The sequence below is a fragment of the Arvicanthis niloticus genome, chromosome 17 (assembly GCF_011762505.2).
Source record: "Arvicanthis niloticus isolate mArvNil1 chromosome 17, mArvNil1.pat.X, whole genome shotgun sequence".
Classification (NCBI taxonomy): Eukaryota; Metazoa; Chordata; class Mammalia; order Rodentia; family Muridae; genus Arvicanthis; species Arvicanthis niloticus.
The window spans coordinates 33541439-33560044 of NC_047674.1; the positions used below are offsets into that span (position 1 = coordinate 33541439).

The 18606-nt window shown below is 44.7% G+C and overlaps 1 protein-coding gene across 21 annotated transcripts in view; it reads right to left on the minus strand.

Moving 5' to 3' along the window:
* Window positions 1–18606, minus strand: part of Dst (dystonin) — a 385515-nt gene that overhangs the window by 62341 nt on the left and 304568 nt on the right. For all 21 annotated transcript variants that reach the window (XM_076915117.1, XM_076915116.1, XM_076915122.1 and 18 more), the window contains 3 exons: window positions 16943–18414; window positions 2255–2416; window positions 1865–2035 (listed from right to left, as the gene is read on the minus strand). In XM_076915117.1, the coding sequence (XP_076771232.1) occupies window positions 1865–2035; window positions 2255–2416; window positions 16943–18414 (1805 nt within the window). The remainder of the gene's footprint in view (window positions 1–1864; window positions 2036–2254; window positions 2417–16942; window positions 18415–18606) is intronic.

The following is an 18606-nucleotide window of genomic DNA, read 5'->3' on the forward strand; positions in this document are numbered from 1 at the left end:
GGCTTCATTTCTCATACCACTTTCTAATTGGCTGAAGTCTTCAGAGAATTTGTAGAGAGTAAATGTTTAATTCAGAATTAAAAGAAGCAGTAAGTTGTTAAAAATCTGAGGCTAATGTAGACTTTTTTTTAAAGTTTAAACTAGGAAATATTGTATCTATTTATAGGTTACAGTATCATACTTTAGTACATGTGTGCACTAGAAAACAATTTAATCAAACTAATTGACACAGCCAGTAGTTCCTCTTCTCACAATTGGTGTCTGTGTTGAGAACATTTAAAATCTTTTGGCAGTTTTGAAATAGATGATATACAGGGCTGGGCTCTATAGTTCAGTGGTAAGGCACTATTAGAACATGGCTGAATTCCTAGGTTCAATTCCAAGAAAACACACACACACACACACACACACACACACAGAGAGAGAGAGAGAGAGAGAGAGAGAGAGAGAGAGACAGAGAGAGACAGAGAGAGACAGAGAGAGAGAGAGAGACATTGTTATTGTCTGCTCGCTAAATTAAGTCAGGACTAGAAAGATAAATTAAAACTTGATGAAAGGGGTTGGAGAAATGGCTCAGTAAGCACACACATTTGCTCTATAGTCACGAGGCCCTGAGTTTGAATCCCCAGGACCTACATAAAGAGCCAGACAGGATTGCATATGCCTGCAATCCTAACATTCCCCACTGGGTAGGTAGAGACAGACAGATTGGAAGAACTCCCTGCCAGTGAGTCAGGCTGAAGTGGTGAGCCTCAGGTTCTGTGGGAAACCCTGTTGAGGGCCTCTGGTTCCATGGGAGACCCTGTTGAGAGCCTCTGGCTCAGTGGGAGACCCTGTTGAGAGCCTCTGCTCAGTGGGAGACCCTGTTGAGAGCCTCTGGCTCAGTGGGAGACCCTGTTGAGAGCCTCTGGCTGAGTGGGAGACCCTGTTGAGAGCCTCTGGCTCAGTGGGAGACTCCATTGGGAGGAAATAAGATGAGGAGGAAAAGAGGGAGACACCTGAAGTCCTGCTCTAGACTCTGCATGTACCCATGCATGCTTACACAAATTTTTGATTAAAATTTTATATGTAACAATTAATTCAATTTCAAATAGTTAACCTTCTCCCCATGTAAAAAGTTCTACAGGAGATACCTCACTGATACGCCACATACCATGCCTTTTCCACGTGTCCTTTCAAATCACAGCTGCTCAGTCACTGGAAATGTCATTCACTGTCTCATGTCTGACCACTACACCATGACGAACCGCAGAACTGAACATGCTGTCTCAAGCAGTCCTCTGCCTATCAGCACCAGGACATGCAGCAGCATGTCCCCACACACGTGAACAGGGGATCCATCCGCGTCCTTTACACTCGGTTCAACTCCAAGAGAGAACCTGCCAGTATTTACTCTACACAATTCGAGTGGCTAGATCTCATGTATTTAGGCAACAACGATATTCTTGTGGAAATGCCAGCCAGCAGGTGAGGCGTTTCTTGGCTGTTCTATTTAGAGCTGTTCACAGGATCCAGTACTTCCTGCTCTGAGCCCTGGCTCTGTCACAGCTAGATCCCTAACTCATCTCTGCTTTGAAATCACTCTAGGTTACACATGGATTTTGTGTACTGGCTTTTCACAGCCTTTCATTCCCATTAGACTTTACGTTCAACGGGGGAACTCTTACTGTCTTCACTCAGGGTTGTATCTCCTGCAGCTAGACCCATACCTTGGCCAGAGTATGCCATCAGCAATTGCTGCTTGAATAACTGACAGTATTGAAAGCAGCGAGAATGCGAGTTACTGTGGTATTCTGTTAGCACAAACTTTTATTGTCATTTTAAAGATTTTATATGAAACCAAATAAAAGCATCATTAATTTACCTTTTGTTCCTGTATCTGGGCCTTCACCACTTTGAACTCGGCTGACGGAGGCTTCTGATTGGCCACAAGCTCCTCCGTGTCTGCCATCCAGCTGAGCAGGGACTCCAGGGCATCCTGGAACCTTCCACAGTGTAGCAGGGCCTCCTGCAGCTGTGATGTTCGCTGAGCCACCTATAAAGTTCCAGTTGTTTCAACTTATTTACTTGTTTCATAAAGAGAGAGAGAGAGAGAGAGAGAGAGAGAGAGAGAGAGAGAGAGAGAGAGAGAGAAAGGAGGAAAGAATCTGTCCACCTGACACTACTTCTCATGATTATTCCTAACTTGGGCACACTTTCCCTTCTCCTGTGATGGTTTGTATATGCTAAGGAGTAGAAGGGACCGAGCGATTACCTTCTTATTGAGGGTCTTCCACCGCACGTTGATGCTGTCCAGGTCATGCTCCAAACCCTGAGTGCAAGTGTTTGCAGCTGCGCTCTGAATAAGGCCTTGGCCTAGCCAGTTCACATCTTGCTGCTTTACCTGCAAGGGTTCAATTTCTTCTTTCTGGAACACCTGCGGGTTGGGAGAACCGTGTTGTAAGAGTTATAGCATCCAACGACTCCCAAACGTGCAAAGAGTGTGTGCTTACTTATTATGTAGTCAAAACTAGCAACTGTCGCTCAAGTGAAGGGAACTGTTGGTACCAAGACATCGCTTACCATTACCTTGTGAGTATGAAATATAAACTTGTGGCATTAATTTAATTACATATTCTACATACATTTAGGAAGATCACCTATAGACCCAAGATGAGTACAGTGAAATTTCCTATCATCACAATTTAATGATGATAAAAATAGGCAAAACACCCACTGATGAGCAAATGGTATGATGATGATGCCCCACAGGCCAAGGAATTCTCACGGGGGCTCGTAAGGGTTGGTGCAGTGTGGATAGCTGGCTACTGAAGCTTGAGACTCAGATTAGAAGTGCAGGCTCGCTGGCAATATAACAAAGTAGGTGGAGAGGTCAAGAACATGCCTGCCCGAGAGGCCAAAATCCAAGGGCAGCAAATGGAAAAGCAGAGGCACGTGGACACAGGACATATGGGGACTTCCATAACTACTACAGCAGAAGGTGTAGACCCAGGGGAAGGAATAAGGTGACACAGGGTAAGACCCATATGCACCTGGTGGAGCCAGAGAGGCGGGGCTGGAGCTGACACAGAATAGTACCTGACCCTGAGAGTAAGAGCAGGCTTAGAGCCTTTGGCCTTAAATATCAGCTTCACAGAGGGAAATCATACCCCAGGACTACCAGGACACAGTCCTCCCCTGAACACTGAATCACCTCCACCAAAAGAAAAAGGACTCTGATTTCAAACATAAAACAAAGAAGAAATGCCCAACTCTCCAACGTCAGGCTCACAAGTTGTAGCGTAGAGACAGGGCGGATTTAAAAAACAACCACATAACATGTCTTTCCCCAAGATCACTAATCCAAGTATGGCTCCCCAATGGAAACACCTCAGAAGAACTTGCAGTTGAAGAATTTGACAGAATCATTATATTATGGTCAAACAACTCAGAGAGGAGATGAACGTACCCCAAAAAAACAAAAACAAAGAGCTAAAGGAAAAGTGAGCTTATTTCCAAAGTACGAAGATAGACCCCAATAAAGACACAGAACTGCTTGAGAAAAATCAAATTGAAAGAATGTTAGGGGGGAAAAAAACCCAAAATCAGTGTGATGGCCCAGGGAATGGTGCTATTAGAAGGTGTGGCCCTGTTGGAGTAGGTGTGGCCTTGTTGGAGTGGGTGTAGCCTTGTTGGAGTAGGTGTGTCACTGGGGGTGTGGGCTTTAATACCCTCATCCTAGCTGCCTGGAAGCCAGTATTCTGCTAGCTGCCTTCAGGTGAAGATGTAGAACTCTCAGCTCCTCCTGCACCATGCCTGCCTGGATGCTGCCAATGTTCCCACCTTGATGATCATGGGCTGAACCTCTGAACCTGTAAGCCAGCCCCAATTAAATGTTGTCCTTATAAGAGTTGCCTTGGTCATGGTGTCTGTTCACAGCAGTAAAACCCTAACTAAGTCAGTAATTCAGATTTAAGAGTCTTAGTGGAAAGCCTTGTTGACAGAAGGGAACATGTGGAAAACAAGGCAGGAGTTCCTAAAGGCAAGGGAGAGGAGAGGAATTAATCATTCAATAAAAGTCAGTGACTAAAAGAAATATGAACAGAACACAAGCAAGCTTTGGGACACCATGAAAAAGACCAAATCTCCTAGTTATAGGTACACACTGAGGAGAAAGCCCTATATTAAAGACACAGAAAAGATTGTGGAGACAGGCCTGATGGAAATGATAGAGTCCTGCACACCAGGCTCCTCACCTCTGGATCTGGACCCAGAGGTTAGCAGCACAGCACCTCTGTTTTCTCTTTGTCGACTACTATCTGGGAATCTGCTGTCAACAGTTTCCTAGTACTCTATCTTCTGTCCTATCCAACACATGGTCTCTCAGTTGCTTGTGACTTCTGAAGGATGCACTACATTAGATTAAGATGCAAATTCCACAGAAATCACTCTTTTGCTTATGACAGTTACAGTTTGACACCCTGGGTCCGGATAGTAATATGTACTCAATAGTTACTTGCTGAATTGCTATCAACACAGAAAAGATACATCTGTCTTGGGTGGACGCTACCCACTGCTTTACAGGTAACACTGATGGCAACACATCAATTTTTCCCATGGATAATACAAATATTTATAATGTGGGGCCTGGAGAATGTCAAGAGAAAAAAAATCAATTATTTCTAACTTGGTAATGAAATTTTACACTGATATTAAGATAAAATAAGGTTTGGGACTCTGAGTCACTATACTGAAGCATACCATAAAATAACTAATGGCTGTATAAACAGGACATATGGAAATATAACAAAGGCAGATATATTAAAAAAGCACCTCAGTAGAAAATTATAGGTTCAGTGTGAAAAGCAGCTGTGAAGGCCACAGGAGCCAAGGAGACAACTCCCCAGACCCTGGCCCAGTGCTGAGCATGCTGGGTAGTTCTACTTTTACTGTAAGAACAAATACATTGGAAATAGCAAACAAACGAGCCACTGTTTCCTCTGAACGTCCCCTGGTAACAAAAAGTTCAAGCTGCCTTTTCCACTGGAAATGTATACTGACCTTCCCACGCTGGCTAAGGGTTTCTATGTCTAAATAGCAGCGATAAGAAATTAGCTGGTCTTAATGAGGTTGGCAAAATCCTGAGTTGCCGAGAAGAAAAGTTCAGACATTGTCATAAGTTTTCAGAAAGGTGTAATTTACCAAGCATGTCAACAGAAAACTACCACAGGCAGTGACTAAAGACTTTGGCATGGCGATTCTGTTTCTTTTCTATGCAACATTCTAAGCTACCACTTCCAGGAGCTGAGTAGGAGCTTCGGGGATGCTCAACAACTTGCAAAGAAAGATGCGCAGGGTCAAGAAAACGGCCCCTTTCTTACATCTCTGGTATTTTATATGATGTTTCGGGGAAAACCTTTTTATTTCCCTCTCAGTTTTCAGGACAAAATCCTTCCCAATACGACGTTCTAGTAAGCCATCTGCAACCCTGATCTCCACTAAAGTAAGTGTTTGTGCCAGAGCAGGTCTGCACGAGCCAGTGATCATTTTCCAAAATCCTTCAAAATGACCATGGCTACCAGCTAAGTTAGGACAAAACACAATAAACAAGAATACAGCAGCTGTAACATGTTTTACAGGGAGAAGGCATTTTGCTAAACCTTTAAGTTGGCAGAGCACTCGCTGCATGTTCAAGGAAAGGTGTGGACAGCGGGACACAGAAGGAGCAGAACTCTTACACTATTTACATCCCTTATCTCTTAGTGGTAACAAATACCTATAAAGACATCACCCCCTTACCCCCTCCCCCCCACATACATATAGGCTCGCAGTACACAAACACAGTGAGGTTTTTACAGTGAGGTTAACCCTGAGGTGAAGTTTACCAGGGGAGCCAAGGGAGAGCACCAAAATAGCTGAACTTGAACCCTGAGTGGGAAGAAAAAAATTACAGGCTTGACAGACAACCTCCACTTATCACGAGGCTGCACCCGTTACTTTCTTACCTCATCTGCGACTTTGAGGAGTTAGGGTCTAAGGTGCCTGAGAAAACACAAACCTTTCTTTCCTCTCTTGTGCAGGGATCCTGTAGGCTGGGTGGGTGGAGGGCTTTTCAGCCACAACAATATAATACTGTGTTTGTACCTTTTGTGACTAAGCCTGTTGGTGCTTAATAAACTCAATACAACTGCCCTTACATAACACTGTTTTAAACCACAATGTGTGCAAAAACCTAACATGAACCTGAATTAACAGTGTGTGTATGTGTGTTTGGGTGGGGGTGGGGAAATTTTAAATGAACCTCAACAGCCACTGTCTGCACCACCACATCTGGGAAGGATCATTCCCTAGCAATCCCTAATTAATTAATCAATCTGTTCCACCAATGGATTTATCTATTGCTGGCATCTGGCAGGGTGCTAATCAAAGCCCCAAGATGAATGTCCACATCTGACCATTTTGAAAACTCATTCTTGACCACTCTGAAACAGAACCACAAGCAGCTGCTACTATGGTTCTTCAATTCCATTAATTACCTGTACCAACTGAAAGCCATTGCAGACGGCGTCCGGCGATCCTGCCTGGACCCCTGTTTTCCTGGACCCCGTTTTCTTTTTAACTTGTATGAATTGGAGGGGGCTTTTCTTCTGGGTCACCTCTATCTCCTGGGCAGAGAAGGGAGCCTCTAGGTTACCCTCAGATGCCATGTTGCGTTCTTCTGAGTCATACTGTGTCAACAGTATCACATTTTCTAACAGTGCTGTGCTATCGAAGTCCCTGCACTGCTCCCCTGGGAGGCCTGTGGGTGAGAGGGCTAAACCCAGTAAGGGCTCCTTCCTACACTCCCTACTGTGCGCCGTGATTCGGGACTCCCCTTGTCTCAACGTGTTCTCCTGGTCTTCAGAGTTGGAAATCCACTTGTTTGCCTCTTCTCTGGGCATAACCAATTCACTGCACTTTGTACTCTCTCTCAGAGGGTTGTGCCCACAACCGGTTTCACCATGGAGTGACCTTTGACCGGTCACACACTTGCTCCCCCTGAGTGGAGAGGCATTCTGCAGAATCATTTGGAAGTTGTCACTGGGGTGGGCGCTTCTGCCCGAGAGCAGTGGGATTTTCTGTTCACTAACAGAATTAGCAGGAAACAATGCCCTGTCTTGCTCTGATGCATGAATGTCTTCAGCAGAGGACAGGCTTCTAATCTGTGGTTGTTCTCCACTTACAAGGCCCGCCTTTTCTTCTTTCTCGGCTGGGGGGCTGCATAAGCCAGAGTCATCCTCTTCTGAAGTTTGAGAATTAGTACCCCATCTGCACTTGCTGGCCTTTGTGACAGCATCTGAGGAATCGGAAGGCTCCACAAAAGAACTTTCGCTTTTGTTTGCATAATCCATAAAATTGGCCGGGACAAACATCCGCCAGGACCGCCTGTGCTCTCTCTTTTCGGCTTGAGACTTGGGCTTGGGTAAACCTGTGCTTCGAATGACATCGCTGTTTAGTTTGAGGGCATCAAAGATCATCTTTTCATCCAGCTTGTTAGCATCCCGACCTCTTAGCTCAAATATGCTGGAAGAAGAAAGGGCACCATTGGAGCACAGAGAGCTAACATCCAGTGTCCTGTGGCTGTAGGGAAAAGTCCGATCTGTGAAATGCCTGGAAGACAGGCTGCCTTTGGAACCGGAGTCTATCTGTTCGTTTAGTCTGACCGTGTCATAGATGGACCGCTGTGGGACATAACAGTCCTCAATATTCAGGTCTTCCTCTTCTTCACCCTTCCCTACGCACGGAGGGTTCTGGCGTAAACAGTCTGGTCTGCTGAGTGGTTTCCCCATTTCGCAGACAGTCAAAACAAATATCGCAGCTTTTGACACCGAGAGGAAGGAATTCGGTGAAGCATTTTCCAAGAAGGTCTATCTGTGAACAGGGCTATGACACATCCAGAAAGGATAAACATCGAGGCATAGTGCCTGAGGTGTTGACGGTTAGGACCAGTGCATCTGTGAAAACGAAGCCACCCTTTAACCTGGTTCTAAGAAGTAAAGTGCACCAAGACAGAGCATTTAGCCCCCTCCACCTCCTGGAATTCTGCGAAAGTTCCCTTTCACTCAGCCCCAAGCAGATACACACAAGCTCACAGCTAACAGCGGCTTAAACACCGGAAAGATTCTGCCATGAGTCCGTTTCTCATTGTGCTCTGATTTTGCTTGAGGTTTCCAGATTAAAATTTTCAAATGAGCAAGCGTTTTAACAGGCTGGATGTTAACTTTGGCAGAACTCTGGCTGACTGTAATCCACTTAAAGATGACCTGCGAGATTCCATGTCCTTTACAGATAAACAGCCTCAGAAAACTCAGCCAAACACCAGGGCCATGTATTGTTCGGATCGGAAGGCACAGTGCGGTTCTTTGGAGAAAAATAAGTTTAAGTTTGATGTTGTAAAAAAGTTAAGATTTTTCTTTTAGCTGGGATGGGGAGCCATACATAAATAAACTTGATCCAAAAGGCAGTTTTTTTCTTCCCATATTAAGCTTCTTTGAGGTTATCCAGAATTACCCAAGAGAAAAGAGCCAGGGCATTAAAATCCAGCAACCATTAAAGTAAACAGTCTAAAAGCATGTCTTATTATAACAAGTTTCTCTTTCAAAAAAATAATTCCCCCAAGATTCTTATCTGATCTTCCTGAAGAAGGCTTATTCCACCTGAGAAGGCTGCAGCACAAACTCCGGGCTTCCTCCGAGGCACAGGCAGTTGGGATCCAACTGAAGCCCCAGCCGCTGCCCTCTGGCTGGGCAGGCTGTGGCCGCTCCCGCCGGGGCTCGGGCTGCGTCCGGGCAGCGGGGCCGCGCAGCACACCCAGCCCCGGCGGCATCGATCTGATCCTGCGCGGGTCGCGGACGCCTGCCCGCTCGCTCCTCTCCACTTGCCGCTCCGCCCTCCCGTGACTTAACTTCGCAGTCATCCTGCCCAACTCGGCCTCTTCCCCAGCCCAGGGCGGTTCCAGGGGGAGGAACCTCGAGGCTGTAACGCAACAGCTTGGTGACATCAGCTTGGAGCAGGCTGGGGTCTGCAGCTGGGAGAGGGCAGCCGGGTTCAGATGTCCTGGAGGGATCCTAGGGGCAGCGGCAGCAGAACCTGACACCAGCGCGCAGAAACAGCCATTCCCACCGCTGGCTCAGACTGCTAACTCAAAGTGGGGGATGTGGGGGAGGGGGTGGTCAGGTCCTTGTCCTTCAGCTGGAACCACTCTCCTGCCATCACGAATCAGTTTAAGCAGGACCAACAGGCTCACTTTGAAGTTGACTGTTTTATCATTCCTCTTTAAAGGCCAATTTCAAAACCGACTGTTCTGCGCATTAAAGGACCCCCACGGGTACCTCGCCCCAACATTGCTGACATAAATATTTGCAGTTACTAATATCCACACAGACCTCTTGAGATTAATGCAAGGCCCAGGCAAGCAGAACGCCTCGAAACGGACTGGCTATTAATAAAATCACAGATACAGATTTTTATCTGCTCAACAAATGTTCTTATAAAAACAGTTTTTTTTTTTTTTTTTTTTTTTTTTTTAAAGTTCAGTGAGCCAAACCTTAGCCTTTTTGGCAGAAATGACAAGAATTATTTAATAAACCTTATCCATTCTTTTATGAAATAAAGCAACATTGCCAGAAAAATAGGTAATTATAGAGGCAGTCGAACTTTTTTTTAAAAAAATCTCATAAAGTAATCATTTGTGAACAAAATGTGGCTGACCTGACCTCCAGGAGAAGAAAGTGGCTGTGAGATAATTTTACAAAAAAAAAAAAAAAAAAAAAAAAAAAAAAAAAAAAAAAAAAAAAAATGCTGAATGCTGTGTGTGTGGGAAACTTCTGTACCCTGAGCATCCTGAAGTTATTTTATAAACCTGTAAGCTGAAGTAAAAGACACTCACTACTGGAACTCACACTCAGCAATTACTAGACACAGCTCAGCGTGTGCTCACGGTTAAGTTGAAAAGTACATTTCTGCAGACATTCATAAAGAAAAACCAGATACAGAATACCCATCAACATCGCAATACTGATGTCCATTTTCATGATCCGGAACTGAGATGTTTCAACAAGCACATGAATCTGTTGATGCACACACACACACACACACACACACACACACACACACACAGTGTCCACAGCTACCATGTTTGAACACAGGACTGACTCTGAGGCTGGGAGTAGGTAGACATCAAGGGTCGGATTTTCAAACTCCCACTACCTTAGGAGCACAGAACGCTACCTACTCAAAGTAATTGTGGTAAAGTTTCCACAAAATCTGGGTGTACCATTCTCCAAACAGTGTAAGGTCCTTATACAATTTTTCATAGAGAGTGGCCCTACCTAACTTAGCCCTTTTTAGAATGAATCATTATTGTTAGCATTTTGTCTAAGCTCCACCCTATAGTTACCTGGCAACAGCCAGGTACGCCTGACACACTAGAAAAGGGTCAGCTTTCCCCCTCAGCTCTCTCGCTCTTGAATTCTTGCTCCCTCTCCCCACCCCCATTCCTCATCTCTCTCCACATTCTCATGGCTGGCTCTACTCCCCCCCCCCCCCCATTTCTGTCTTTCCCTGTCTCTAATACCCTCTCAACTCCCCCACCCCCCTCTCTGGCCTCATGCCCTGAATAAACTCTATTCTACACCATACTATCATGTGGCTGGTTTCTCAGGGGGAAGGGATACCTCAGCACAGGCCCTCGGAGGCACCCCCTTCCCCCCATACCTTACCACACATCCACCAAAACATATTCCTCCTCTCTTTATCTTTTTATAAACACAACAATTAGCATGGTATTATCCCAGCCTTATGAAAGGCTAAGCAGAACATGTAAACTTAGCTCCAGAGAGGCAGTGCACTGTAAAAACACCTCATAGATAATTCATTACTAAACTCCAGCATTCAAAGTGAGCGCCAGGGAGGGGGAGGGGATGACATCACAACATCACGTACTCACCCCCATCTTAAAGCTTAATGGGAAATAAAGACAATAAAACGGGCCCGGTGCAGTTTGGAGGCAGGAAGCACCACGGAAAAATGTGCGCTAGCTGATTACGTGAAAGTGTGAATTCTTATCATCTTTGTAATTTCAGTTTATTGTATTCTGGCTGGAGTTAATTACTGTATTATTTGTAGTATGTTGAGATGTCTGGCAATAATGTACATATACGTGTTACTTGAGACCACACGGAAAGCTACACCTAGATTAACATAAAAGGTCAAGTTTATGATCAAAAGTTGACCCAACTTTCACCTTATGTTCTATGTTCTGCTCCACTCGTGATAGTGCCCGCTGCTGGTGAGATCAGGACACACACTATGCCGCATTAAACACTAACTGTGAATGCTGAGAGCACACACACATTTTCGGGATAGAAAAATACAGTTGGTAAGAGGGTTTCCCTAAAAGCTGTCAACACCACTGATAGCTCACACATAAAGCCAAATGCCGTCTTCAAGATCGAACGGACCCTTGTCATGTCTAGAGACGATCTAGCCAAACTCCCAGAGCTAACTCAACAACCGCAACTGCTGCCACTTCATACTTCTCAAGTAATAGCCTCTCGAAGGAACGTTCTTGCAAGTAATCTTATTACCAAGGGCAACAAATCACTTTATGGAAGTCATAAAAAGCTAACCTTATACAACCTGAAACATGGAGATTTTAGACCTGAAAGGCTATCGACATTGCATTCGCTACACCACTGAGTGGAGAAAATGTAAACACATGCTGTAGCGCCTATAAAAGCAGAACACGTCCTCATTTGGCCAACAGCTCCTGAAATCTGAGTAAGAGTATAATGAGAAATAGGAGTTTTGTGCTTTGATGAGAAAGCGACCCTCAGGCAAAGGCCAGTGATTTTTACAGTTCTTTCTAAGGCAGACAGGCTGTTAGCTAAAGAAAACTGGGGGTGCTCTACAGTTTCTCAGCTGATAACCGTCACACCAATGACTGTAGCACTCGAGCATAGTTGCCTGAGTATGCGGTAGCTGTTTGTTTCACTGGAGAGTAATTCCGGAAGTAGCAGCACAAAGGGAATGCACTGAGAAGCCCCGAATAGGTTTGGTGTCTGAAGCTGTGCTTAGGCGCTTTAAGAAGCACATGCTGTTTTTTGCACGGTGACAGTGGCAATAGGAGCACGTATCTGCCCCACCTTTAGTGAGCTTTCTAGGGGTAGATGGTAACCTACGTAGAAATCTTCCTAGATGAATACACGAGATATCGACAAGCTCATCTTTTTAAAGGCCACCAAGCAAGCAAAACCAACAGATGCATGAGTGACTCTATTCAATTTCCTTCAGAGAACAAGAGCCAGGCAGAACCTGAAAACATCTGTATCAAAACAGGGATAGAAGAAACAATGCAATCTTGCCATTGTGACGACTATAGATCGTAAGAGGCGGGGTGAGGAGAATAAGTATGCGATATAGCATGCATGCAGAGGTCAGAGGTCACCTTGTAGGAGTTAGTTCTCCCCTTTTTCTATGGAACTTGGGACACAGGCCTGGTGGCAAAGGTCTTTACTAGTGTAACCATCTTGCCAGACCTCAAAGTCCCAGTGACAGTCCTTCCAGATTCATAGTATTGGTTCCTTATGTGATGGAGGAGAGTGGGCAGCCACTTGTTAGACCCAGTTAGGGGGCATCGGGGCACGGAGTCCTGATAATACTCCTTATCTTAGGCATGGAGGTGGGATCTCTGAACGGGGAGGAGAGACTTTGGTCTTGCCCACCAGAAGTAGAGTTCTTTCATTCTAAAAACCTAAACGCTGCTTCGATGTGGCTAAAGAATGTGACCGTGCTATCAGCCCACTTCTCTATGTAGTTTTCACTATGAAAGTATTTTCACCTTAAAAATCCTGACTGAAGGAAGGTGCACAGCCTGCTGGCTAACATTAACAGAAACCAGTCCACTCTCTGTGTCCCATACCCCAAACCTCTCCTAAAACAGAGTTATCCAACCCCCCTTGTTCTCAACAAAAATGAATAAATTGTTTGTCTTTCATCTCTACTAACCATGAATACCATTAAAACATTTTTTGGACATTTTAATTTTACCTTTAAAAACACGATGATATCACAGTAGTTGTTTTGGGGGATTATTTAATCAATAGTTTAAGAAATCTGTGCAGGGCTGGGGAGATGGCTCAGCGGTTAAGAGCACTGACTGCTCTTCCAGAGGTCCTGAGTTCAATTTTCAGCAACCACATGGTGGCTCACAACCACCTGTAATGGGATCGGATGCCCTCTTCTGGTGTGTCTCAAGACAGCTACAGTGTACTCATATACATTAAATAAGTAAATACATCTTTAAAGAAAAATCTGTGCATAAATGTTCTGACCTGGTTTCTCTGGCACCATGATATTTTGCATTTTATTTGCCCAATATTTAAATAATGCCTGGGTTAGATAATGCCTACACCTGGACTGAAGTAGTTAGAGTATAATAACATGTTCCGGCCTCTGTCTCTGATTTCAACTTCACTTAAAAACTCTCTGTTCTCTGAGATGTTCTCTCCATTTTGAAAACAGAGCTGCCAGTTCATATCCACTTGTATGGGTGATGCTTGCAGGGACAAAATGAATGACAACAGAGGCAGCAGAGAAGCCAGAGAGAGTGGGAAGCAGGGCCGGAGGGAAGGTTTTTATTTTCTATCATTTTGCCATGGTCTAGAGAGAGTAAGGATCCCATTCTAGCTGAGATGCGACACCATGTCAAGACAACTCAGGTTGTCTAGTTTCTTTGCTCTTTGTGGAAATTAAATCAGTTCAATATGATGATGCAAGGATCTGATTGGCTGCTAATGACATCACAGGGACCACTGTGTATACTATATAGTCAGTTACGTAAGTGTTTGATAAATGAAAATGTGCATGCTGGGCATGGGGGTGCACGCCTTTAGTTCTGGCACCCAGGAGGCAGAGACAGGCGGATCTCTGTGAGGTAGAGGCCACCCTGGTCTGTATAGAGAATGCCAGGACAGCCTGGTTGACACAGTTAGACCTTTCTCAATAAATAAATAAAATAATAAATAAATAAATAGCTAGCTAGCTAGCAAAAAAAAAAAAAAAAAAGTGAGCATCTATATTATTTAATGTATCTTCCATTTAAAATCAACCCTGAGCCAGAACTCTGCAGGCAGGACTCGGGAGGGACACAGCAGCTTTCTTTTCTCCTGCACGATAGATGTGATTGACTCTGATTTCAGACTGTACAGTTATCACACTGGGCAGCAGAACTGAACTGCAACACTAGAGAAGCATGGAAGGAAGAAGATACCTTGAATTCCCAATGGTAGAAAAAGGACCTCACCCTGTAGACTTTAATCCAGTGACTCGGAACCGGTAAAGCCCAGGAAATCATAGATAGATAGATAGATAGATAGATAGATAGATAGATAGTTTTAACTGAAGAAGCATCCGTTCTTGGTCAAATTTTTGCAATCTTTCTTTGACTGACGGTGAATCAGAATATTTGATTCAGAGTAACAAGATTTCAGTGATTATCACTGAATTGATATTTCAACCATATATAAATTTTGTCCTTTTTAAGGAAACAAAGTTACTGCTAACAGCATTTTCTTCAGTTCTGTTTGGGAGGCAGGGAAATCTGTGCTTAAATCTACCTTGGGGGGGGGGGTGAATAATGGGCTCCCCACTGGCAAGTCATGGTAATTAACAATCTGCTAAGTTTCAGTCCTGCCCTCAAGCAGCTCCTGGTATACTGAGATAAACCATCACAGGAGTTTATCCATGACATTACTTGGCAGTTTAATGTCAAACTAGATTATATTTGAAAGCTTATAAAATAGTGTTTTTCTGTTTCATTCTTAAAAATTATAATGACTGGCTTTTCACACCATGCAAATTATCCCACTGATTTTTTTTTTTAAAGTTCCAAAGTTTAAAAGAAACTAAATTAAGATCTGCATTTTAAGCAAGATCATTTGCTGCTTTAATAGAGAAGCCCACAAAGCTGACAAGCTGTCTGGTTCCACCCCACTAGTGGGACACTCACTGGGATGCTCACTCACTGGGATGCACACTCACTGGGATGCACACTCACTGGGATGCACACTCACTGGGATGCACACTCACTGGAATGCACACTCACTGGGATGCACACTCACTGGGATGCTCACTCACTGGAATGCACACTCACTGGGATGCACACTCACTGGGATGCTCACTCACTGGAATGCACACTCACTGGGATGCACACTCACTGGGATGCTCACTCACTGGAATGTACACTTACTGGGATGCTCACTATCACAACCCTCACAGCATGGATACCACATGGGCTTCTGCAGCTTCACATATCCCCCTCAAGTCCCTCCTGGTGGCCTGTTTTACAAAAACACTGTTTTTAAGTGGGTGTTCCTGATGTTCTGAAGTAAAATGAACAGTAGCAGCGGCTTGTTATCAAGCCCATAACTCAGGCTACAACAAAGACGATAGGAAAATTTCCCAGAGGCAACATCAGGTCTGGTGTAAGGCATTTTATGCTTCTCATCAAAATCTATGGGCTGTGACGTCATCACCTGTGTGACCCTGTGCAAACCACCGACACCCACTGGCCTGTATAAGAGGAGAGAGGGATGAACAGCATCTACTTTACATGGCTGATGCCAGAAAGTATTTGACACAGAGTGAACCCAAGGTGCAGGCCTGTTGCTTGCTGACATCATTACATTTTTTGGGTACACACAAACAGCATCTATGTCTGCATCTCTCTGGTCCCTAGGATCACAGCTTTTTCAGCCCAGAAGAGACTATGCTCCCAAAGCAAGCAGTGGCAACAGATGTTTGAAGGTATCTCCCAGAGTTCACTTACTGAAGCCCCACTGCTAAAGACAAGCAAAGGAAACTGTGTATCAGATGTAACAACAACAAAAAAGTTTGGAAGTCCATTTACCTTCCATTTTCCCCATGGGAAACAACTGAACCTGAAAGTTGAACACAAAGTCTCTCATGGTTTACGTTGAGAACCCAGTATATATGGTTTTCCATACCCGGGTTCTGTTTGCTTGTCCTTTATCCTCTATGTGTTAGCGGTGCAATACCCCTCTACCAGTCTTTGACGGAGAGTGAAATGCATCTCATGAACAGAGCAGGACCCATGACAACTTCAAAAGGTTTGTGGTGCACACATACACACGACAAATGGCTAACGCTCTGTTGAGGGTGCTTGGCATCAATGATACACCTTCAGCTTTCATAAATGGGCCAAAGCCAAAGGCACTGAAACAGCCAGTGTTTTAATGTAATGTTCCATTTATTAAGTACCACTCAGGCTAGCAAGTGGTGGACATGGCTTGTTCCAATCAAAAACAACTTACGTCTAATCTCATCAGGCAGGGGCAGAATATCTGTAAAAAATTGGGATTACAACATGAAGCAGCATACTGCCTTAAAAAATATAAACTTTCACAAGAAAACATGCTTAGAGAAGAAATTAAATTTAGGGAGATGAGAAGACACCTTTAAAAAGAGGAACAGAATAGAAAAACACCATAATTTACCACTAAAGAAAATGCTGGGAGACAAATATCTGAAGCGCCATTCAAAATACAGCTCTGGTCACCTCAGGTGTTAGCTATAAACGGCATCTGAAATGATTCCCACTGAGTTCAAGTTGATGCTTGCTTGGAAGTTCCTCAAGTACTCTGGCTTCGTGACACCATCTAGGCCTTTTCCTATGGGGACCCCATCTCAAGTCAGCTTGGAACTGCAATACCTGAATATTATAACCATATATACTCATTTGGGCTTCAGGCTGCACATATCACATACTCACACAGGCTTCTATGCTATATGCAGTCATTCTAGACAGTAAAAGTAACAACCACCAAACGTACAGAAAATTGCCTTTCCATACTAATTAGAAACAGCTTTTAACAATAAAGACCTTCAGGAAAAAGTTCCCTACCTTAAACACGTCAAGCTGCTGGTTAATTGTCTCGGTTTCCGTACCCACGGGGCCCTGGGACTCTTCGTGTTCTTCAGCCTTCTGGAGCAGAGTCGAGAACTCCTCCAGCTTGCGATGGAACTCTTCCAGCTTCTCAGTAGCTCCGTCTACCTGCTCCTCTCTGGTTTTTGCCCTGTCCAGCAGCTTGTTGCACTGCTTGCTCAAGGCTTCTAAGTCCCTTTTGACTCCGATAAGGTCAGGAGAGGTCTCCTCAGTGGCTAGCATCATCTTGCAGGTTCTGTTGGCGCTGTCGTTGCTCGCAATGAGGGCTTCCAGTTTCTTCAGAAAGGTTTGCATGCATGCCTTTTGCTTTTGCAGGGTTTCTGCATCTCTCCCCACTGGGGCCATGCCATCTAACTCATCGTCACACTCTGTGAACTGAGAGAACATCTCTCGGATGGTATTCTGGAAGTGGCCGAGACCCTGGAGCTTAGTCTCTAAGAAAGAACACTTCTCGTCCACCTGTTGGCTCACTTCGCTGTGCTCTTCAGCTAAGGTCTCTGCTTGCAGCAACACATCAGAGGTTCCCTTTGAGTCGGCGGCTTCGATCACGAGGTCCTGAGCCAGCCTTTTTGCTGAGTCTACCTGATGCTTCAGGGTCTGCAGTGACTTCTGCTGGGCCTGCAGCATGGTCAGGTGCTTGTTACTGTACGCCTGGGGTCCTAGGGAGTGATGGGCTTCTAGCTGTTCTTTTGCGTCCTGAAGCTGCTTTTTGGTGTCTTTGGAAATGTCCTGAAATTCTTTAAACTTCTGGGCCGTGTTCTCCAGGGAGATTTTCTTGCTTTGCAGCTGCTCGGTGACCACGTTTACCTTCTGGATCAGTGACTTATTCTCCTCTGTGACTGCATCTTTATCTACCTCACAGACACTGAGCAGGCTATTGGCTGTGTTGTTCAGCAGTTCCAGCATACCAAAGTGGTGGTCCATTTCCTTCTGCAGGGACTTTAACTCGGCGATGGAACTCTCGGTCTCCGCGGGATCCAAGGAGAACTTCACGCTCTCCAGGCTGTGTTGACATTTGTCTATCCACGGCTGCAGAGTCTCCACCTGCTCTCTGTACTTGAGGGCTTTTTCCAACGAGTCTTTCAGTTTCTCTTCCCTTTCTTTCACCTGTTTCCTAAATCGGTCCCAGTCGGTTTTGATGGTGTTAAGCTGTAACTGCAGGGCTGCCTTCTCGGCCCCCTGTGTTTTCAACAACAGGTTTTCACCTTCTGCAACGGTTTTCTCATAAATGTTAGACTGCTCAGTGAAAGTTTTGCCAAAGTCCTTCTGCACTCTAAGTAACGACTCCAAGACATCCAGCTTGGCGGATATCGGGGGAGAGTTCCTTTGCTCTTCTTTCTTTGCGTCAAGCCATGCTTGGAAGTCTTTAGACATCTGCTGAAATTGGTGAGAGCTCGCACAGGCTGACTGGAGGCGCTGAACATGAGTCTCTGAAAGTGACACCAAAGATGTAACATTTTAAGATTTTTAACATTAACTATTAAAAAAAATAATATCAAACAACTAAAACCTCCAAAAGGTGGTATACGTTATCTTAAAGCAGACCCTTAGCACTGGAAGCGAACTTGAGCTACTGACACAGGGGAAAAAAGGAGACATAAGAACAATTAGAGGCCTCTGGG